Here is a 23,926-nt window from a genome sequence, read left to right as displayed (position 1 = left end):
CCCGATACCGACGTTAAATAGGGCTTATGGTCGTATCCGATTAAATGGTCGTAATTTGACTTGTTTGTAACTAAAACTTTTTAAGGGAATATTGAGGGTGTTTCACGTGTTTCTAATTCGCTTGGGCACTCATGAAGTCATAATAAAAGTCCCAATTTAATTAACCTAATCCAAAATGTTAACAGAACAATTTAATAAAGCGAGTTTTATTAACGGGAGAAGAGGTTACAATGACAGGATAAATTTCAGGTTGTCACAGAATCATCATTTTAATATGAAAATAGAAGGTATGTTTTTATATAAAAAATGAAGATAAGATTTGTGTTTACTAAGAACTAATGGAAACAATAGTGATATTCATAATCTTATATGAATGACACATACTTAATAATGAAAAAACTACATTCTGAATATGCAAGACTCTTTCGCCTTGACTCATAATTTTTTTCTAAGATGAAATATTGAGGAATGACAAGATACACTTTTGGAATGTAAAATCTATAGAGATAGATAAAGATGAAAGTTAAAGTTTTAATTCTTTATGCATATGTTCACAATATCTTAAGAGATCAAGATACAAGATTCCTTTTGAGGACTCTTGGCATTGCCACATGACACTAATCTTAAGCTATCCTCACAAGGACCAAGCACAAGAGTTTGATCTAGATAAAATGATTTATATTCTCTTTGTTTTGACAAATGAATCCATCATTTTTTCCATGTTATACATAATACTTAGTATATGATTATGTTGTGAACATATCATAAGATACCAATTGAATACATGGGTAAGTCATTGGATGACTATAATGACATTCTAAGAGTACTTAAGAAGAACTAAGAGAATATATATGAGATAACCAGTTTAGAAAAAGATCTTCATGTAAAGAGGTACGCAAGATGCTAACTTCAAGACACACACACACGCACACACACACACACACACACATATATATATATATATATAATTATGAATTATAATTGGATTATGACTTCATTATGAAATAAAGAGTATGTTTTGTTGGAATAAGGTCCATGCAAAACATAATAGCCCAGTCTACTATAAAATAAGAAGATAATGTTACTCCAGAAGAGCAATCAAATATGATTAGATGAATGAGTTCATTAAAAAATGAAGATTGAGTCCTACCATTCGAGGATCACATAAAATTTTTTATGAGTTCAAGAGTATGCTTAATCAAGCCAAGAGACTCTAAATCACATAAGAACACTAATAATATTCTTCAAGACATTTAACTATGCTTAGAATAAAGTTAAATGTGGAGATGATTATATATTCTTGGAATTGACACAAATTAACTTTATTCATACCCATTAATAAAGTATTTCCTTTAATCTAAGCATGAATGGTCACACTTGAGATATAAGAATATGTTGTTCTAGAAATTGGATTTGATTTTGATTTAGTATTTGGATATTGGAACATTATGACAGGAACTATTATATATTTTTTGATATATTGGGATATGATCTTCATAATAATAATTGTTGCTTTCTATATTAACATGTTTAATACATGAATAATTTAATTATTCTAAAAGTACATAGTCGATTACAATTGTGGAAGAAATTATGAAATTACACTAATATGAATTGGATTGGTTGTCTCTTATAAGATTAAAGTAAGCAAGCGGTTGTAACCAAGATTTATAGGTACTTGTCAGAGAACTAGTATTGGACGAACCCTGATACGAATCTAAGCTCATAGTCTGAGAACAGTTCCTATTCCGAGATGAAGTTAAAGTCCGAAGTGAGTTTAAGCTCCAAGTCGGGTTCAGGTCCTGATTGCGAAAGTGATGTTGAGTGTGAAAGGAGTCTAGTATGAGATTAACTATGAGCGATCGCAAGCTATTACAGTCATTAGTGGATCCGATGCGAATGCAAGCCTTTTCGATACGAATGGATGCGAACCTCAAAAACAAGTTTAGTTATGATTCTAGGATGTTGTTTAGTTGCAAACGAGCTATTGGATGCGAATGAATATTGGGTGCAAGTGGTGAATGCAAAAGTTGGTTAGGAGATGTTCCGAAACAAGATGGAATCGCGTGGATGATCTAGAAGATTCTACTTTATTTTTAGAAAAGATTTTATTTTATTTTAAGCTTTTATTAGGTTTCTTTTTTGTAATTAGTTTCCTTTCTTTTTGTAATAGCTTGTAAGGCTATAAATAGCCCCTTAAAACATTGTAATCGATACGAATGATAGTTGATTGAAGTTGAATTTTGAACATTTGTTCTTACTTTCTTGAGTTATTGCGTATAATTCGGATAGTTGTCATTGTTTGGGACGCGTTACTCACTAGTGACTCGATTTCAGGTCAATAGGTCTTGGCTTGTCATCACATATCATTTGACAGATGATTTCTTGATCTTGGTAATAACTCAAGTTAATAGGTCTTAACTTGTTTTCACCCGATATTCAATCTATAGGTCTAGATTGTCTATCAAATCTATCCCCCTTTGTTATTTTCTTATCGTTCTTGTTCTTGTTTCTTTTTTTTTTCCATAAAACCCAAAAAGAAACCCCATTCATATTCGCATTATATGTGGTATCAGAGCAATTTCTGATCGACCAGTTAGTTTGATTTTGTTTGTTGTCAGTTTTTTTTATTTCGATTTTTCCTGTCGTGTTAAAAAAATTTGTCGAGTTTTTAGCAGATCTGAAATTATTGCTGAGTTTATTGATTTCGTTGTTAAGTTTTTCTTTTTAGAATTTAGTTTAGAATGTCGCTAAAGAGATCCGAATTTGTGGGGTCGGATGAATACTTCTCGATTTTATCTAGATATGGTCAACTTTTTCGAGACATGTTAGCTAAAGACGATGAGGACTATTTCGACGACAATGATTCTGATGATGAAATTTTTTGTTCCATTTATGACTCCGATGTGGAAGAAGATATTCAGGAGGAAGAAGAAATTGCAGAAGAAGAAGAGGAGGAAGAAGAAGATGTTCCCGTCTATGACATTGATGGGGGAAGGGTATTCTTTTAAAAAAATCAATTTTATGGCAGTTGAAAGAAGAGGCCGAATTGGAAGATTCGTATGGATTGCTTATCTGGTAGAACAATGTTATGAAGTCCATACGGAATGATACGAATCTAAGTTCATAGACCGAGAAGAGTTCCAATTCTGAGATGAATTTCAAGTCCGAAGTAAGTTTAAGTTCCAAGTCGGGTCCGGTCCTGATTGCGAAAGTGATGTTGAGTGCGAAAGGAGTCTAGTATGCGATTGACTGCGAATTATCGCAAGCCATCTCAGTCACTAATGGATCCGATGCGAATGTGAACCATTTCGGTACAACTGGATGCGAACCTCAGAACAAGTGTAGTTGTGATTCTCAAATGTTGTTTAGTTGCGAACAAGGCTATTTCTTTAATTGCAAAATGATTATTGGTTGGTTAAAAAAGTTGTAAGTTTATTCAATTTTAAAGTTCTCGTTGCCGATTTTAGTGTTTTTAGAAAACCGATTTTGAACAAAATCCTACAAAGACTAGCATCTTGAAGTGACTTACTCTCGCTTGGTGGATATATATATATATATATATATATATATATATATATATATATATATATATATATACTAGGCGAATGCCCGCGCGTTGCGCAGAAGCATCTATATAGCTGAAATCTTTACAAATATATGTTTTTTTAAATATAAAAATAATGTTGTTGTTAATTTGATATAATAATTCGTATACTTCGTTGATATAGTATATTGATTATTTTGAATTATATGATAATATATACATTTATTAAAACTACATAATCTCAATCTTTTGAATGACATCTACCTGCGGGTTACTCATGAAAAAAATTAAATATAATATATGTTTTAATATTATTTATAGTTGTTGTTATTGTTAATTCATTTTTAAAATTTATTTGTTAACGTTTTAATTTTTATCAGTTTAATTATTTAAAACATCAAACAAATTTTTTATTTTATTTTAAAGATAACAATATAATCATTTATATAGAGTTATTTTTAACTATTGTTATTATAAGTTATTTTAAGCTACTTATTTCAAAACTTTTAACGATTATAAAAATATCTTTAGGAAATATTTTAGTGAATTGATATTACAATTTAGTTTATGCATTTAGAACTACAATTTATCACTTTCACTATTCACAAAATATTCTTTGGGTTTTTTTAAGTGGAACTGAAATTTATATTGAAGTTGACCCTGTAATGTTATTTAAATTAACAATTTAAGTATTTTGTCCATACAAAAGTTGTAGCTTTAAAATGATAATGGTTTACATACAACAACATATTAAATCTAGTAAATTAAGTATAATATGTTTAAAGTTAAAGACATATCTTTATAAGTAGAAGTAAAAATATTATTTTAATATTGAAATTTAGTTTATTTTTTATTACAATTTAGGTTTGATACTTATTTATCCTTATTAACCAATTTATAATCATTATTAGAAAGACACTATAATTTATCACTTTTAACTATTTACAAAATATTTTTTAGGTTGTTTAATTTGAACTAAAATTTATATTTAAGTTGATCAGATAAGGTTATATTTAAATTAACAATTTAAGTATTTTATACAAATTGATCAAAAGTTGTAGCTTTAAAATGATAATGGTTTACATACACCATATTAAACCTAATAAATTAAGTATAATATGTTAAAAGTTAAAAACAAACTTTATAAGTAGAAGAAAATATATGTTTTTAATATTGTAATTTAGTTTATATATGATTACACTTTAGGTTTGATATTTATTTAACCTTATTAACCAACTTATAATAATTATTAGAAAGAAATTGAAAAGTCATGGGAGTTTCAAATGAATGTGGTGAAAGGAAAAAATACATGAGAGTTTCAAATGAATGTGGTTCAAGAAAAAAAGCATGCTTTATAAGTATATATAATGATAATGATAATGATAATGATAATGATATATTATACAACCTAATAAATGAAAATCAATTTTGCTAAATGTCATGTTCTCATTGAATTTGACATGTGTCATTTTCTAAAAGTTTTTGAATTGTTTTTTTTTCACTTGTCATTTTCTTATATTTTTCATTTTCTTAAATTTAAAATCTATATTTTAATGGGATTTATATATATGTATAGTAGATATTCTATTAAGTTTCATAATAAATGCTCTACAACCTTTTAAATATCTTACATTATATATTAAATTACTTACTTTATTTATTATATGCTTTTTATTTATGTAAAATTATTATTTTTAAAAATATGTAATGCTTATAATTTTATATTAAACTTGTTTTTATAAACCTGTGTAATACACGGGTCTCACATTTAGTGTGTGTGTATATATATATATATATATATATATATATATATATATATATATATGTATGTATGTATGTGTATATATAAGCTTCTACTTTGGAGTATTTGTCATCTTCATCAACTTCTAACCTCCCGAGAGGAATCAAAGTCTTCAAAGGTTGTAGTTCTTTTTCATTCTATGGTTGATTTAATCTTTTATGTTTTGCAAAACGACCATTGGTGGGTTAAAATGAATTTAAGTTTATTTATTTTAAAATCCTTCAATTGCTAAACTCATAGTTTATTCAGGGGCAGATCCCTTTAGGGGCTAGGAGGGGCCATGCCCCCCCTGTTTTTATGCCATCTAATACCAAAAAATAAATAAATTAGTTGATATAATGTTGGCCTTCATGATTTTTAGGTAAAAACTACAGTTGGTCCATCAGTTCAGTGGATTAAATTTGAAATCATTAATTTAAGAATTAAATTACTTACTTTATTTATTATATTCTTTTTATTTGTGTAAAATTATTACTTTAAAAAATATGTAATGCTTATAATTTTATATTAAACTTGTTTTTATAAATCCGTGTAATACACGGGTCTCACACCTAGTATGTATATATATATATATATATATATATATATATATATATATATATATATATATATAAGCTTCTACTTTGGAGTATTTGTCATCTTCATCAACTTCTGACCTCTCGAGAGGAATCAAAGTCTTTAAAGATTGTAGTTCTTTTTCATTCTATGGTTGATTTAATCTTTTATGTTTTGCAAAACGACCATTGGTGGGTTAAAATAATTTTAAGTTTATTTATATTAAAATCCTTCAATTGCTAAACTCGTAGTTTATTCAGGGGCGGATCCCTTCATGGCCCCCTGTTTTTATGCCATCTAATACCAAAAAATAATTAAATTAGTTGATATAATGTTGGCCTTCATGATTTTTAGGTAAAAACTACAGTTGGCCCCTCAGTTCAGTAGATTAAGTTTGAAATCATTAATTTAAGAATAGATATATATTCGCCCTCATAAATATCAGAAAAATAAAACCGCAAACAACAATTGGTTACAATTAAAGTGATAAAATATGAAGAAAAGTTAGAGGAGAGAAGTTGTAGAAATTAGAAAAGATAACATTATTGTCAAATGATCAACGAGTGAAGGAAATATCTTCAAAACTTTTAAAGAAAACTAAGCGAGATACAAGGAAGAAGAGAAACATCCTCTTCCACACCAGAAGTGATGCTAGCAGCCGGACAACAACGACCCTGCCCTATTCTATCGCCTTGCTTCACCCACCCACCGTTGTTGGGACTATATTGATTCTTTGGGACTGTATGGATTCTTCTTCTTCGTTAGTGGTTATATTCCTTTTGCTTTTGAGGATTAGATTTGTGTTGTTATGGATTCTTCTTCTCCGTTAGTGGTTATATTCCTTTTGCTTTTGAGGATTAGATTTGTGTTGTTCATATTTATTTGCTTTAGTATGACTATGTTTTGATGAATACGCAATGTCCAATTAAAGTTTGTGTAATGTCAGATTAGAGTTGGTATGACCTTAGGCTTTAGACCTTCCATGACTTCTCTATTATATGTTTATTATATTTTTTTTAAATATATTAAAATTACTGTAATGTCAGATTAGAGTTGGAAGACCTTAGGCTTTAAACCTTCCATGACTTCTCTGTTATATGTTTATTATACTTTTTTCATATATTGATGGTTTTTTTAGAAATGGTAAAATTACTCATGTATAGGTCTAAGTCTATCACAAATCAATTGACTTCATTTGTTTCTTGTTATACCTTTTTATTTTTTTATTTAACTTTGTCACTTGTATTTCATTATTTAATTAGTTTTCAATAGCAACTTTTTATTATAAGGGTAACATTTTATTCAAGTGTAATTTAATTGCCTTCCTTTTCTTATTTATATTACTATAGTTATATCTATTTATTCATGGTAAGATTTATAGCTATACAAACACGATATATATATATATATATATATATATATATATATATATATATATATATATATTACTATCTATTGTTTGCATGTAGAATTGATTCTGGACCAATCATTTTAGTTATTTTAAGAAAGTAATTAATGCATATTAAATGTTGAAAATTTAATTAATAATCATTATATCTTCTAACATGTAATATGCATTAATTATTTTCTTAAAATAACTAAAATGATTGGTCCAAAATCAATCCTACATGCACACAATAGATAGTTAGAATACAATAATCTAACTATATATATATATATATATATATATATATATATATATATATATATATAACTTTGTTATTAGAATACTAGTTTTGAAACAAAAAGATATGAGAATAATCAGTTTACTGTTTGTGTGTGTGTGTATATATATATATATATATATATATATATATATATATATATATATATATATATATATATTGTTAGATTATTATGTTCTAACTATTTATTGTGTGCATGTATGATTGATTCTGGACCAATTATTTTTGTTATTTTAAGAAAGTAATTAATGCATATTACATGTTGAAAATTAAATCTTCAACATTTAATATGTATTAATTACTTTCTTAAAATAACAAAAATGATTGGTTGAGAATCAATCCTACATGCAGACAATAGATAGTAGAAACATTTGAACCTATCTCTCTCCTTCTCTCTCTCTCTCTCTATATATATATATATATATATATATATATATATATATATATGGTTAGGTTATTTTGTTTTCATTATCTATTGTGTGCATGTATGACTGATTCTGGACCAATCATTTTAGTTATTTTAAGAAAGTAATTAATACATATTATATGTTGAAGATATAATAGGTATTAATTACATCTTCAGCATTTAATAAGCATTAATTACTTTTTTAAAATAATTAAAATGATTGGTCCAGAATCAATCATACAACACACAATAGATAATGAAAACATTTGAACCTAACTATATATATATATATATATATATATATATATATATATATATATATATATATATATATATATATATATATATATATATTAGGATTCGGCCCCCTTCTATTGTTTGTGTTCCATCCCTGAGTTTATTATATATTATTTTTGATGAAAAACCAACACGAATCATGATGTAGAAACTACAGAGTTTGAAAAAATTGACCAATTTTTCCCAATTTGTTTATATCAGGATCTTGATGGAGAATGACGATGCAATAAAACATTATTAACATCCTTAACGAGAGATGAAAATGGTATGAATTAGTCATTTTACATGATCATAAAGCAAAAACCGCGGCCAAATTCAGATTTATTAAAAAAATAAGTTGAACTAAAAACATAACTTTTTATCATCCATAAGTACTATATATGTAATTTACTTTTTTTTGATTCTGCTAGGATGATTTGATACCAAACACTACCATTCTTGTTATGAAATGGAATTAGAAGGAAAGGCGCAATGGCAGTTCCGAAATATAAGGCTAAAAGAAGGCGATTTTGAGAAAGGGTCTACATACATGGTTATAAATCTAAATTTCCAGAAATGATTAAATTAAATGAATAAATAAATATGGAGAGAGATATGAGTGGGCATCGCTTTCGTAATCGAAATATTATTTACAGCTATGCATTTGCCTTTCCCATACAGCTTTCAAGCTTGGACTCTTTACGACTTTCTTTCACTTCACTCCCTCCTCACTCATCTTGCAAGTTTTCATTTAATAATAATACCCAAAACCACCGTCATCATCATCGTCCCGTTTCAATTCCTGCACAAAATCTTAGAGACACAAAGTGGGTGAATTTCCAAGAGTATAAAGAGGAATCACTCCTGCACAGGCAAGATCAAACACAGTTGAAGGCATAAAGTGGATTCCTTTTCAGTAAGATTACCCAGAAGTTCCTTTTCTTTTTTATTTCCTTCGCGTGCTCTTTCTTTTTCTCTTTCATATTTGTACACACGCACGCACGCACATCACGTGTTTGATGTATAATTGGCATCTAGTTCGGATCATTCTGGTGTGAGTTATAGTAAAAATTGGGTAAAAATTGAGTCAATGGTGGCTTGATTTCATATACTGCAATAGAGATCTCCGGTTGTGGGTATACGATTATAGTACTCAAGTTTCATCCTTTCTGACAATTTGTATAATTATGTTGTGCTTATGTATATTTGTGTAATTGTCGGAAGTTTTGTTGCATTGCTGAATGGACTGTAATTGAAATTCTGTGTTTTGGAACTTGCCACAAACTCATCTGGTCAACATTAAGTCAAATTAATTGGCATGCTTAATCATGTAGTTTATGCACTTACTAACAGAGATTCGACTGTTGAAAATTATGGTTATTACAATTGGAGTTGATGTTGTTCTGCAGTATTATTTTCATGTGGTTTTGTTTTTCTAAAGTGTAGAGATTTGGTGAAACCTGAAGATTTATGATACTGCAGTGCTGATTTGATGCTCAAAGTGGGAGTTTTGCAGTGATGCGTCCAATTCCAGTCCTGACTCATGGGTACCTTTCCTGGTGCATTCTTGTTGGACATATCTTTGTAATTGTGGTTTCTATGAATTCGGGGGGATATGAAAGTAGAAATTCCAGTGGTTCTGAAATTAGGAGTTGGAATTATATAGAAAGATGGGGTTATCCAGAATTATCATACAATGAGGTCACTTGTGAAGGCCTGGGAGGTGTGGGGTCATTTGACACTACATGTCTGGTGAACTCAGATGTTAATTTAAGTGGTGATGTTTATATATTGGCTAGTGGAAATATCGAGATCCTTCCACATGTTATGATTGTTTGTCCCATAGAAGGTTGTGTCATTAGCTTCAATCTGTCTGGCAACATCAAAGTGGGACAAAACTCAGCTATCATTGCTGGGTCTGTTATTTTGTCTGCAGCTAATATGAGTATGGAGTCTAATTCAATGATAAACACGACGGGTATGGGTGGAACACCGCCTTCTCAGACTAGTGGGACTCCGGTAGGGTATGATGGTGCTGGTGGAGGGCATGGTGGGCGAGGGGCTTCTTGTTTAAGGAACAATGAAACAAAGTATTGGGGTGGTGATGTTTATGCTTGGTCTACGTTGCCTTATCCATGGAGTTATGGGAGCAAGGGTGGTGGGACATCAGATGAACATAAGCTTGGAGGGAATGGTGGTGGACGTGTTAAGCTTATTGTGAAGGATCTTTTGTATATGAATGGATCTCTACTGGCCGAAGGAGGTGATGGAGGAGTAAATGGTGGAGGTGGATCTGGTGGAAGCATTGTCATACGTGCTCTAAAACTGTATGTGTACTCTCCACTTATGTTTTCGTTATGGTGAAATGAGTAGTAGTGCATATTTGAATTGAGTATTTTAGTGATTCTCACACTGGTTGTATCTGGATAGGAAGGGATTTGGTATTGTAAGTGCATCTGGCGGAACTGGGTGGGGTGGTGGAGGAGGAGGACGAATTTCTCTCGACTGTCACAGCAAGCAAGAAGACATAAAAGTTGAAGTCCATGGTATGTACAATCTACTCTACTCATCCCATCTATCTTTTATTCAATTACTTATTAGTTTCAATGAAAGCAAATGCTCATATTTAATATCACTATATATCATTGATAAAAAAAAAAAAAAAATTTGTCAGCATATATTAGAGTTCCTGGAATCAATCATGAGGGACTTAATTTAATACGTAGTACTTTTTAAAAAAAAAAAAAATTGGGGGAGCATATTACGATTATGGTTTTCTATGCCTAATTCATCTGCAAAATGACTAAATATGGAACTCACCATAAGAAATGCATCATGGGTCTGACAGATCATTCTGACCAAACTGCAAGAAGTGCTAATTGTAATGGATTTTTAGAATGCTAAATGCGAGAATTTCTTTTTATTACAGCATTTTAATTTCATTTAATTTTTTTGGTTATCAAAGCTTTGTACTTCAAAATATGTACCTAATTATAGCATTTCACTTTCAACTTTTGAAAAATCTACACAATTAAAGCAGTTAAAATTGCTTGGAGTTTGGATGACATAAAATTTTCAAAGTAGAATGCGGTAATAGGAAGAAATGAGAGTAGGATGCTTTACTAAGCAATTTCCCCTACTTTTATAACAAAACTTCAAATTCTTTGAGAAAATGTTGGATCAAATAAATATGTATTGATATCCTTCTTTTCGTTTATTGATACAACATACTTAGATATCGACAGAGTAAGTTGAGATTTCAAGCATCTCATATAATGATGATATTAGAGCTTGAATTACAAGGCTTCTCAAACATGTTGGGCTGTAATACATGTAACCAATTGAATTAAGTTCTTTTGGTGCAGTCTAGTCAGCAGTTGAGTGTTGATGGAATTACATTGTTGAGGTTTATGGCTGAAGATACATCATATACTTTTTGTCCCTGTGGCAGGTGGTAAGAGCATCGGATGTCCAATGAATGGTGGAGCAGCGGGTACATGTTTTGATGCATATCTACTGAGCTTAAGAGTTGACAATGACAATGTCACTACAGAAACAGAAACTCCTTTACTTGATTTCTCCACTGCCCCACTTTGGACCAATGTTTACATTGAAAATGATGCAAAAGTTTTGGTGCCCCTACGTTGGAGCAGAGTCCAGGTTCGATTTACATTTACTGTTTACTATTCAAATATCTGTGTGAGTGTGAAACCCTTCTTTCTCTTTTGATACGAGTATAAACTATAATATATAGAGATTTCCCAGATTCCAAAACTATATAAAGACCACATGTTATCTCTATATTCTCCTAAAAGAATGTTACATCAACCCCACAAATCCTTCTCTCTTTTTAACACTCGTGGAAATTTGCACCTACTTTAATTTTGATATTTAAAAATGTGCTTTTTAATCAACTTGTTGCGATAGGGTGCCAGCTGGCATGTTGTTGTCTGGGCATTTTGGACTTGTTTCCTTGTCATGCACATGCACTAGTGTATCATAAACAGAAATGACATACCGACTAAGGTTATGTTCTGTTCCTCTTCTCATAAGTGCTGTGCTGTCAGGATAAAGTTATGTATGGATAAATAATCACTGTTTGTAGGAACTAGGAAGTGTTGGATAAAGTTATGTATGGATAAATAATCACTGTATGTATGGATCGAATGCACTCCCAAAATTACATATCTCTTGAATTCCACAACACCAGATCCAAATACACTCCCAAATCTATGAGTAGCATGTAGCAACCCAATTGACAACTTCAGCACCTATTTTACAACCATTACATAAATCACAAGAAGTGAGTCAATATGACAAGTTTCAATTCTCCAATCTTATACAAGATCAAGAAGCAAATGTCTCCTTTTCTTTTTAGATTCTGCAATACTACTCAATACCCTATGAAGCTTGGAAAATGTAACATACAGCATATATCTATAACATGGATGAAAAACAACATATTAAATATGAAATAAGCTTCAACTACAACAGGGTATGATAGCTAGTAATGTAAAAAAGCAAGCAACATTTAGTTAAAATTGAAGATTAGCAGGGAATATGTTTCATTGAACAACCATCCCTCTCTTGATAGGAAGTAAACTCATCAGACCATGATTCCTCAATTTCTTTATCCTTTAAGAATCCAAATCATTTAAACCAACTGATTATTATCTTTCTCCAAGTCTCCAACACCAACTCTCCTTCCAATCTATATACCCTAGTCAGCAATTGCAACAACAAAAAAAAAAAAGACTGCAAGGAAGTAGCTGGCTCCGATTGAGAGAATTTGGAGAGGTGGAGGTGGCCTAGAAGAGAGGTGGCTGCAGCTTGCAGGGAAGGAGGACGATGGCGGCGGTGGTTCAGAGGGCCGATGAGAGTTGGAGAGATGATGGCAGCTTCTAAAGAAAAAAAGAAAGGAGAATGTTTTTAGGTTTAAGGGTAATAAGGGAATCGTTCAGATGCCTCTGACCAGTTCATATTAGACGAATTAAAAGCTCTTAATGGCTGAGGATTCCTCAAAATGGAAGCATTAAGAGGCTATCAAACAAGCCCTTGTTAGGTTGAATAGCAGTCTGAATGAATGACAGTAAATGATCATTTTATGCTTCTGCCTTGATAAGATGGTTTGCTGGAAACTGATTTAGTACTGACTGACACTGACTAATATTTATGGAATTTCACTTTCTTTTATGTCAATGTTTGTGGCTCATTGATGTGTAGTATTATCATAAAACCATTCTTTTCTTGTATCTCTTGACATGCACTAGTCTTTTGTTAAGTCTTTCTGTTTCGACAGGTTAGAGGCCAAATCAAACTAGAGTGTGGTGGCAGCATCATCTTTGGGTTGTCTGACTATCCAGTGTCTGAGTTTGAGCTTGTTGCTGAAGAACTTCTTATGAGTGATTCCACCATAAAGGTACATATCTGTTTAGACTTAAAAAGAAAGGTTAAGTGCAAGGATTAGCAACATACTATTCATTTTTTTTAGTATAGCATTCTACTTCCATTTCTTCTTATTACAAATTTGTACTTTGAAAAATCTACCCAATTATAGCAGTGTCATCCAAATACAAAGCAATTTTCACTGCTCTAATTGGGGAGATTCTTCAAAGTACAGTGTCCAAAAAAAAACTGAATGCACAATGTTGTAATTTGGTAAGTTTTTCAAAGTACAATGCCATGATAAGGAATTTTTTGAAAGTAGAATATTGTAATTGAAAGAAATAAAAATAGGCTGCTGTAATAAACAAATAAATGGAAATAGCCTGAAAAAGAATGATATACATCTCAAAATGAGATATTTTTATGCCCTCGTCACTTCCCCTGGGGTAGTTTCTTGAGGAGAACGTCATCAGTTCTAATGTATCCAGTTGAATACAATATTACAGTGGGTATGTGTGTGTGTGTGTGTATATATATATATATATATATATATATATATATATATATATATATATATATATATATATATTCTTTCTTTCTTTTAATTACGTGTTTAATTTTGAGTACTTATCTTCAATGGATCCTTTCCATGAAGGTGTATGGTGCACTTAGAGCTACATTCAAAATGGTGCTGATGTGGAACGCCCAAATTCAAGTTGATGGTGGTGGAAGCACACTTTACACTATTTCAGTCCTTGAAGTTCGTAACCTAATTGTTCTGAGGGTATGAGCATCAATTTTTCCACTTTTACAGTATAATTTGGTGAATCTGATAATGGCTCTGTATGTTATGTTCTGGCAGGAAAACTCGAGCATAAACTCAAATACAAATTTGGCTGTTTATGGTCAAGGACTTCTGAGATTGACTGGCGAGGGTGATGCAATCAGAGCACAAAGACTTTCCCTTTCGCTATTCTATAACATAACAGTAAGAGTTGTTTTTTTGCTTACAATCTTTAGTTCCAGTGTGTTTCTGCTTTATACAAGTTTGTATTCATTCCAATGTGGGTGGGTATTAAGATCTTATGCCAGCCACCTACTTGAACTGTTCCAAATGGAGGGTTTCTTTTCTTTATTGACCAGTTACTATTCACAGATTGGGCCAGGTTCTTTGCTTGAAGCCCCGTTAGAAGATGATAAGAGCAAAACCATGTAAGTGTTAACTTTTTATTTCAATTAAGCAGTGCAGTGCAAACTATGTATTAAACATATTTGGCTTTGGCAGGGTAACCAAAGCCCATTGTGAGAATCCTTCATGCCCAAGAGATTTGATTTACCCACCCGATGATTGTCATGTTAATGACACACTTTCCTTTTCACTACAAGTAAGAAACACTTGCAATTTTTTAGCACATGCATTCCCATTTAGTATCAGTCTTTTAAGGTAGCATCTGGTATGATAGAATCAGGGAAGTAATGGAATGGTTCATTCCATTAGAATTTAGAACGAACAAGAGTTGTATATTTTATTCGATGGAGTGGAACTGACCATTGTTGATGGAATGTGATTCCTTACACTTTGTAATCCATTCCCTAAGACCATGGAAAATTTGCAATATAACACATTCTTATTTATGTAATTTTTGGTGACATCTTTTTAAAAAAGTTTGTCATGTTAGTAAATAATATATATATATATATATATATATATATATATATATATATATAATAACTTTTATTATAATCTTATTTGGGTTTTGACGGGCTTTTAATAGGTTTCATTTTCTGTTTTTCTACATAATTAATTCATTAATTCTAACTAGATAATGTATAGGGTTAGAGTTAGAGTTAGAAATTGTATTTGCATGTAATATGAAAAAAGGTAGTGTTAAAGTTAGAAATTGTATTTGCATGTGATACAAAAAATTCAAATCAAAATTCATCATCTCATTCTTATAGACCAGCCAAATATGAATATGGAATGTAATGACTAATTCCATTACCTTTTTTTTATTATATGCATGTTCTTTTGTAATGTTGTTGAGCGTATGATTGATGGGGTACGTCATATCCCCTGAATCCTAAGGATATTTCTGGGTCTATTTAAGTATTTGTTATGCTTAAACTAATAACATAATATTTAAGATATTAGTATTAATTGTGTGAAATTGGCAGATTTGCCGTGTTGAAGACATAGTTGTGAACGGCATAATTAAGGGAAGTATCATTCAGATCCATAGGGCAAGGACTGTGATGGTGGATCTAGATGGCATGATAACTGCTTCCGAATTAGGTATTTTTCCAGACGGGATTTTGCTGGAATTGGAATTCAAGTCCATTTCAGTCCCTCATAATTGATTTCCATCTAAATTTAAATCCTTTGACTGATTGATATCCTAAAACAAACCTTTCCTCATTAAAACAAAACTATAATTTCAAAAGCATACTCACTCCTCTTGCCTCCCCATCTGCTACCATTCTAGTTCATGACAACCAAACACATGACAGGATCCAATTCCTTAAGATTCCGTATAGCATTCATTATCCTTTATGAACCTCTGCTTTTTAATACTAATAAAATGTGCATACACTTTTAACGCAGGTTGTCGAAATGGTTTTGGTTTGGGAAACTATTCAAATGGAGCGGGTGGTGGTGCTGGGCATGGAGGCAGAGGGGGTACTGGATTGTATCATGGAAGGCTGAGTGAAGGTGGCACCACATATGGCAGACCAGATCTTCCCTGTGAATTGGGAAGTGGAACACTTGGTCCTAACGAGTCTGTTGGTCGTGTTGCTGGAGGAGGAATGATCGGTAACTTTATTTATTTTTTATATCAATATCATTCAACCTTTGGATACAAATCTTGATTTATTGTTTATGGCAGTGATGGGATCTAAACAATGGCCTCTTTCAAAGCTTGACATATATGGATCCATGAGGGCTGATGGTGAAAGTTATGGGAACGCAACAACAAACAGTAATGGTACTCTTATTGGAGGATTAGGCGGTGGTTCTGGCGGAACAATTCTTCTTTTCATACAAGCAATTTCTCTCTTTGATAACTCCTCTTTGTCTGTTGCCGGAGGCCATGGTGTCCCTGTTGGTGGTGGTGGTGGAGGTGGCGGCAGAGTTCATTTCCACTGGTCCAAAATTGGCACAGGAGATGACTATGTTCCTCTTGCAATCATAAATACTACTATCAGCACCTGGTACGCTTCCTAATTTCTATTCTTAACACCACCCCACACCATATTACGTTTAGGGTTAAATGGTATTTCGGAATAAGCTACCCCATTTATAGCTAAATTTTATTGTTACAATAGGCTAAATTTTGCAAATTATCATGTCCTGATAAACGGAAAAAGTTTGAAAGTAGAATGCTATAATTGGGTAAAGTTTTTTAATAAGTAAAAAATGGGAAGTGAAATGCTGCTATAGAAAGAGATGAAGGTAAGTTGCCATTTCTTAATTTGTATTTAGTTTTTACTACAGGGGTGGTGAAGGGGATGGAGAGGCTCTTCCAGGGGAGGATGGTACAATAACTGGAAGGGAGTGCCCTAAAGGGCTTTATGGTACATTCTGCGAGGTATGTATGTTTGATTCCTTCTCAAAATTTACATGTGTTACCCTTTTAAGTAGGTGTTGATTCTGATTCTTTATGTGTATGTTTGCAGGAGTGTCCAGTTGGCACTTTTAAAGATGTGGAAGGGTCCGATGATGATCTTTGTACTCCTTGTTCCCTTGAAAATCTTCCCAGACGTGCATATTTTGTACATGTTCGAGGTAACTTCAGACTACCAATCCAATGGCCACACACAGACATATATATATATATATATATATATATATATATATATATATCACATCATGTGTAACCTATTTTACTATAATGACTGATTCAGGTGGAGTGTCGGAGTCCTTTTGTCCTTACAAATGCAGATCAGAAAAGTACAGGATGCCAAATTGCTATACACCTCTTGAAGAGCTGATATACACATTTGGAGGACCCTGGCCTTTTGCTCTTGTGTTGTCATGTGTTGTGGTTCTTCTTGGTTTGTTCTTAAGTACGCTTAGGGTCAAACTTGTTGGACAAGCTTGTGCATACAACAAAGTTGATTCAATGGAACACAGTAATCACCACCATTTTCCTTCTCTTCTTTCCCTATCCCAGGTATATTACAATCAGTGCACATTTTTCTCTACATGGACTTAGGGTTTAGGGTTGTTGGGACTGGACAAACTTTTGGCTATTGTTAATGATGTGGATAAGGGCATTCACGTCTTTTGGGTAGGACAAAATATTTTGGTTTTTGTCCCATTGACATGGGTGGTGTATACGGTTCTTCTAATAGACCCAACAAGGCTAACAGTAAGTATTTTGACACAATTTTTTTTATAGGTACGAGGAACAAGAGGCGATGAAACTCAAAGCCATGTGTACCGGATGTACTTTATGGGCCCCAATACATTTAGAGAACCCTGGCATCTTCCTTATTCCCCTCCTGATGCCATCATTGATATTGTGTAAGAACACACTTTCACCTCAACACTTAGTCATTTCATAATATTGTTAAGAAATTTTTTATGTTAACAAGTGATTTTGATATGAGTTTGTAAGAGAATCTTTTTTTTCCATTAAGGATAAATGTTTTCAGAAGAATATGATGACGCAAGTTACGAATTAACGGGGAAATCCTTGTTTCTCTGTTAAATTGTTATTTCTGCAATGCATTAATAAGTCAGAAAGAAACCGAAGTCTTTTCAGTTATGAGTGTGGGATGAATTGGAAAATGAATATAAAGAATATGTTGTGTGGTTTTGACTTTTGAGATGCAGGTATGAGGATTCGTTTAACAGATTTATTGATGAGATAAACTCAGTGGCTGCATACGACTGGTGGGAAGGATCAGTGCACAGTATACTTTCATTGCTTGCTTATCCTTGTGGCTGGTCTTGGAAACAATGGCGTAGAAGATATAAAATCAATCGGCTTCAGGAGTTTGTTAAGTCAGAATATGATCATTCTTGTCTTCGCTCCTGCCGATCAAGAGCCTTATACAAAGGGATGAAGGTTCAAATTTTTTTAAAATTTTTTTTTTTTTTAAATATTAGGAGACATTTTGTTGGCAGGAAATGGAATCATAAAAACGAAATAGCTTTCGACTTTTTATTTATATTTATATGTGAAAATGAATGCAGGTAGGTGCGACACCAGATCTAGTGGTGGCGTATATTGATTTCTTCCTGGGTGGGGATGAGAAGCGTTTAGACATGGTGACAAGTATCCAGAAAAGGTTCCCAATGTGCATACTTTTTGGTGGAGCTGGAACCTACATGTCGCCTTACAATCTCCACAGCGATACTTTGCTCACAAATCTTATAGGACAGGTCTTTTCTTCTCTTCTATATTCTATTAATATAAACTCAAATAATACCTTCATACTTAACTTTTTTTTTTTTTTTTTTTTTTTTTTTTTTGTTTATGGCATTCTACTTCCAGTTCTTTCTATTACAACATTGTATTTTCTTATTATTGGCATGTACTTTGAAAAGTGTACCCAGTTGTAACAATTCTACTTTAAATTTTTTAGTAGGACGTTGTGATCTGAAAACTTTACTCAGTTATAGGCATAAAAATTGCTTTTTATTTTGATGAAATTCTTATTTATTAAGGCATCGTTTTTTGAAAATCTAGCCAATTATTACTGCTATAATTGGGTAGAGTTAGAGTGTCAAGAAATGGTATAATAGATTTTACATTTGGACAGATTTTTCAACGTACAATGCCTTAATAAGAAAAGAAATGGTATAATTAATACAGAAAGAAATGGAAATAGATTTATTTAAATCTACTGACATTGATTGATGGGCAGCATGTTCCCTCAAGTGTTTGGAATCGGCTGGTAGCGGGTTTAAATGGGCAATTGAGAAGTGTGAGAAGTGGATCGATAAGGTCTGCTTTAGTTGCGGTTATTAATTGGATCAAAACTCATGGGAACCCTCAGCTTGAGTTTCATGGGGTCAGAATTGAGCTCGGATGGTTTCAAGCCACTGCTACCGGTTTCTATCAGTTGGGGATTTTGGTAATGGTTGGTGATCACACCCTCCACCACCACCCTACTGATTTCATTGGAAATATTCAAGAATCCCCCAGGTAAAAAACTTAACCTCACAATACAAAAAATACCAATCTACTTTCATTTTTCTCTCTGTTTTACTTCCATTACCAGATCATACTTTCAATTCAGGACCACATTATATATACATTGACTATCCATTAGTGTACTACTGAAAATGCCATTGCTAATGCTATCTATAATTGGAAGAATTTTTTCCAAACTTTAATGTTGTAATAGGAATAGGATGCTACAAACAAATCAATCAAAGTATGTTGCACATTTACTTATTAATTTACTCCTATGTTTTTACCACAGAGCTTCTTAGATTTGTGTGGATTTTTCAATAACAGATGCCTTAAAAATAAAATTGTTGTAATAGAAAGAAATAAATGAAAATACATATATAACTTACGTCTAATTCATGAATGAGTATATCATATGATTCAGGCCGCCTATTGTGACTAAGCAGCTGCAACCCAGTCAGTCATATACGAGTCATGTGTTGACTCGCAAAAGAGTTGCAGGCGGAGTTAATGGTGGCATCATCAATGATATTTCCTTGAAGTCCTTGGAATTTACCCGCGATTATTTCTTTCCATTTTCTTTATTTCTCCACAACACAAGACCTACTGGACGCCAGGTATTATGTTACTTTATATAACATTGGCAACCCTTTTTTTCTTCTTTCTATAGCTCAGACCATTGATTCATTTGAAAGTGACTTTTACATATATCCATGTCATGTGGTTTCAGGATACATTACAGTTAATGATATGCATGTTGCTTCTGTTGGACCTCTCTCTGACACTCCTTATATTGCTTGAATTCTATTGGATATCTCTCGGGGCATTTCTAGCAGTTTTGCTTATTCTCCCTCTATCATTGCTTTCACCTTTCCCTGCGGGTTTGAATGCCTTGTTTAGTAAGGGTCATAGAAGGGCTTCACTTGCACGTATATATGCACTATGGAACGCTACCTCTATTTCAAATATTGTAAGTTGTCTATAACCTAACCCCCTTATTTTTAGCTCAAAACTCTTGTATTTCAACAGTATGTAATCGTTAATTTGGATTATATATATTTTATGTGAAAAGAATGGGGAATTTTTTTTTCTTTTCATAAAACCACTTGTGTGTTTCAACCATTCTATCGATTTAGCCACTTAATTTTTTTTTCAACGTTTAAAAAACCATTCTTTCAAGTTACCCGGAAGGGCAAAGTATAGAAAACCACAACATACTTTCACCATATTATAATCGATTTAGCTACTAAACTATTGATTTTTTATAATTAAAATTTTAATAATAGTTCAATGGCTAAATCTATCAATGATTTAGCTACTAAACTATTGATTTTTTATAATTAAAATTTTAATAATAGTTCAATGGCTAAATCGATCAAAGAAAGTAGTTCGGTGGTTAAACTTAATGGAGACAGACTTTAATCCGGTAAGTTATATATGGGTGTCTCTTTTATACTTAATGCAGAAAGACACTCACTCTATAGACAAAGTTATGGAAATACATTTTACAAATGTCTTCAAGTGTGCAGTCATTTTCTCAAATACTTTATAAGCATCATAGAATACTACTCTATCCCTACAACATTTAATGGGGAGGAAAAAACAGGGCCTTAATCTTGTTCTTTTATTTTATGATGTTGGTGATAAAGATGTTTATGCATGATTGGCTGATGCAGGCTGTGGCATTCACATGTGGCATGATTCATTATGGATTTTTGTCATTCCAGACCTATCAAGAGCCAAATGCATGGAAAAACAGGAGGTAAAACCTTTCATCTTTTATCATAATGCAAACATACTCCTTCTGTCCCATCAAAGCAATAATATTATTATCATTATACTCATGATTATTATAATTATTATTGTAATCATCGTCATTATTATTATTATTATTATTAGGGTTAATATTAGTCTTTTAAGGGTGATAAACTTTATCTCGTGTATACATTTAGTCATTTATGTTTTTTTTTTTTTTTTTTTTTTTTTTTGTACACATGACCATTAAACTTTTTCCATTTGTACACTTATATGATATAACTATTAACCTAATGGTCATGTGTACAAAAAATGTAAGTGTGTAAATGTGTACAAAAAAAATGATTAACGGTCATATATGTATACAAAAAAAAACATAAGTGACTAAATGTGTACACGGGATAAAGTCTTTTAATGCCTAAAATACTCTTAAAAGACATTAACTTTATTTATTCAAATACTCTTAAAAGACATTAACTCTTAATATTATAATCATTATTCAGTTGATACTGCAACTTTATTTAATAGAAGTATGCAACTATTATTCAAATGCCTAAAATATTATTGAATAATGATAAAACAGTAGAATCAAACCAAAGATATTATGATAGTGAGAATAGGCAAATAGGTAATTTAGTCAGAAAAGAAATCATTGAACCCAACATGGGACATTCTAAAATGGAAACTCTTGAGGACAAGACCGGACAATTTTTCTAGGGCTATTTTCAATGACAAGGATGAAAAGGACATTCAAGTCTTTTAGCCAGACAAGATCTTGTCTCATTGACATAGATAGTTATGTCTTAATCCCTTTCCTTGCCAACAAACATAGTACACCTTTCAGTAAAATTTTCTTTTACGAAAAAACTGACAAATTTGCCCTTGTAACAACACTAGTGAGGACGATGACTGGTGGTTGTTGCCAATGCTGCTGATGGTGTTGAAGGTGATTCAAGCGCGGTTTGTTGACTGGCACATAGCAAACTTAGAAATTGAAGATTTTTCCCTCTTTTGTCCTGATCCCGATACCTTTTGGGCATATGAGACAACTTTATGACAATATTTGCAGCTTTTTCAGATAGTGGGCGCTACTTCTGATAAATTTCCATGGTAGCTAAGCTTCTTTGATGTATATACGTGTAGAAAGGTGGTGGTATAAGTATATTTGTGTACATTTGTTTGGCTTATTTGGTGAGTAGTAAATCTTGCAGATAGATATAGGTTGATGGTATATATAGACTATAGAGATAAGAGACTAAAACCAAAGGATCTTAGTTGACCTCTTCACTCTTCAGGTTTTTATCTTATACCGGTGAGAATGTAAGATTATGTTTTTCAGCTTATTTTTGCTAAATGCTCTTGGTATCTTTTAAATTATTTACTCCTTTTATTTGGACTTGAAATTGTAATTTTTCTGAAATAATTGCAGCAGTTTGTTTTCAAATGTTCTACATTAATTACTAGAGGGGTGTATCCTCTTGGGTTGATCCTCGTACCCTTCTCGCTTACTTCCACTTCTGCTAGTCACACCTTCCAAGAATCATCAAAAATAGGATGTGTGATATATTGTGAATCCTTTGTAACTCTAATGTGTAAGCTACCGACCCAAGTCTTTCTAACACTTTAGGACCCTATGCATCTTGTACTTAATTGCACTCGGTTACATAAACAAGTTATGCCTTTTCAACGAAAAACTCTGATCATCACCGTATCAGCTACGTTGATTTCTAGTAGTTTTTGTTATCTAACAACATATTGTTTTTGCCTTTCTTGAGCCATTCAAATATGCGGTCTGCTTGTGCACCTTTTTTATTTTTTATTTCAATTAATTGAATGATTTTGGGCTTACAAGAGGTTTCTCTCCAACTTTTGTCTAACATATAGTTGTGGTTATACACGATGTCTCGTACAACGCTTTGTGGTATGCTTTTAATTGTTATAAATAAATTCTATAATTGTTGGTGATCATCCCAACTAACTTCTAACATATCATCTAAAGTTTAAATGGTTCTTTCACATTGACCGTCTGTTTGTGTGTATGTCTTCCTCATGAGAACCTTGGTACTCTATGCTATTGAAAGCTCTTCAAAAAGTTGGAAGTAAATGTATTATTGATTAGAACCTTAGAACTATATGCTCTTGAAAGTTTTTCAAAAAGGTTGGAAGAAAATCAGTTGTCTTTACATGATATAATAAACAATGGCACTCTATGATGTCTTGTCATATAATATAGATTTTGATTAGTTTCTTGGTTGACAATTATCATAACCCTCATCGCCTTCAGGGCAATTTCATTATAAATCAATAGTAATATTACTCCATTTCGTGGTCGGTATCTGTAATGGTTAGATTTCTCAAATCCTTAATGTCTAG

General features: G+C 32.0%; 1 protein-coding gene across 3 annotated transcripts; it reads left to right on the top strand.

Moving 5' to 3' along the window:
- Nucleotides 1-8,938: 8,938 nt before the first annotated feature.
- LOC111915493 (uncharacterized) lies at nt 8,939-22,930 on the top strand. 3 transcript variants are annotated; one of them, XM_042895835.2, is made up of 23 exons: nt 8,939-9,186; nt 9,753-10,597; nt 10,701-10,816; nt 11,722-11,930; nt 13,570-13,689; nt 14,311-14,439; nt 14,518-14,643; nt 14,812-14,867; nt 14,941-15,040; nt 15,831-15,948; nt 16,258-16,467; nt 16,541-16,865; nt 17,149-17,242; nt 17,331-17,439; nt 17,559-17,827; nt 18,056-18,180; nt 18,493-18,727; nt 18,856-19,044; nt 19,530-19,810; nt 20,223-20,415; nt 20,529-20,768; nt 21,475-21,560; nt 22,451-22,930. In XM_042895835.2, exons 2-23 carry the CDS (start codon nt 9,789-9,791, stop codon nt 22,608-22,610), a joined length of 4,299 nt encoding a protein of 1,432 aa, XP_042751769.1. In that variant the 5' UTR covers nt 8,939-9,186; nt 9,753-9,788; the 3' UTR covers nt 22,611-22,930. The 3 variants fall into 3 exon arrangements, with proteins under 3 accessions (XP_042751769.1, XP_023766920.1, XP_042751768.1); XM_023911152.2 differs by having other exon boundaries at nt 9,717-10,597; XM_042895834.1 differs by having other exon boundaries at nt 9,712-10,597.
- Nucleotides 22,931-23,926: the final 996 nt, after the last annotated feature.

This window comes from Lactuca sativa, chromosome 6 (assembly GCF_002870075.4).
Source record: "Lactuca sativa cultivar Salinas chromosome 6, Lsat_Salinas_v11, whole genome shotgun sequence".
In the NCBI taxonomy this organism is placed as follows: Eukaryota; Viridiplantae; Streptophyta; class Magnoliopsida; order Asterales; family Asteraceae; genus Lactuca; species Lactuca sativa.
The sequence above is the reverse complement of the archived record's forward strand: the minus strand, read 5'-3'. Positions and strand labels throughout refer to the sequence as shown.

Excerpts from the sequence above, each read along its gene's own strand:
- LOC111915493 (XM_042895835.2), top strand. The coding sequence starts at position 9,789 with ATGCGTCCAATTCCAGTCCTGACTCATGGGTACCTTTCCTGGTGCATT. Across the intron at positions 14,440-14,517 it reads GTAACCTAATTGTTCTGAGG|GAAAACTCGAGCATAAACTC; the intron begins GTATGAGCATCA and ends ATGTTCTGGCAG. Across the intron at positions 16,866-17,148 it reads AATACTACTATCAGCACCTG|GGGTGGTGAAGGGGATGGAG; the intron begins GTACGCTTCCTA and ends TTTTTACTACAG.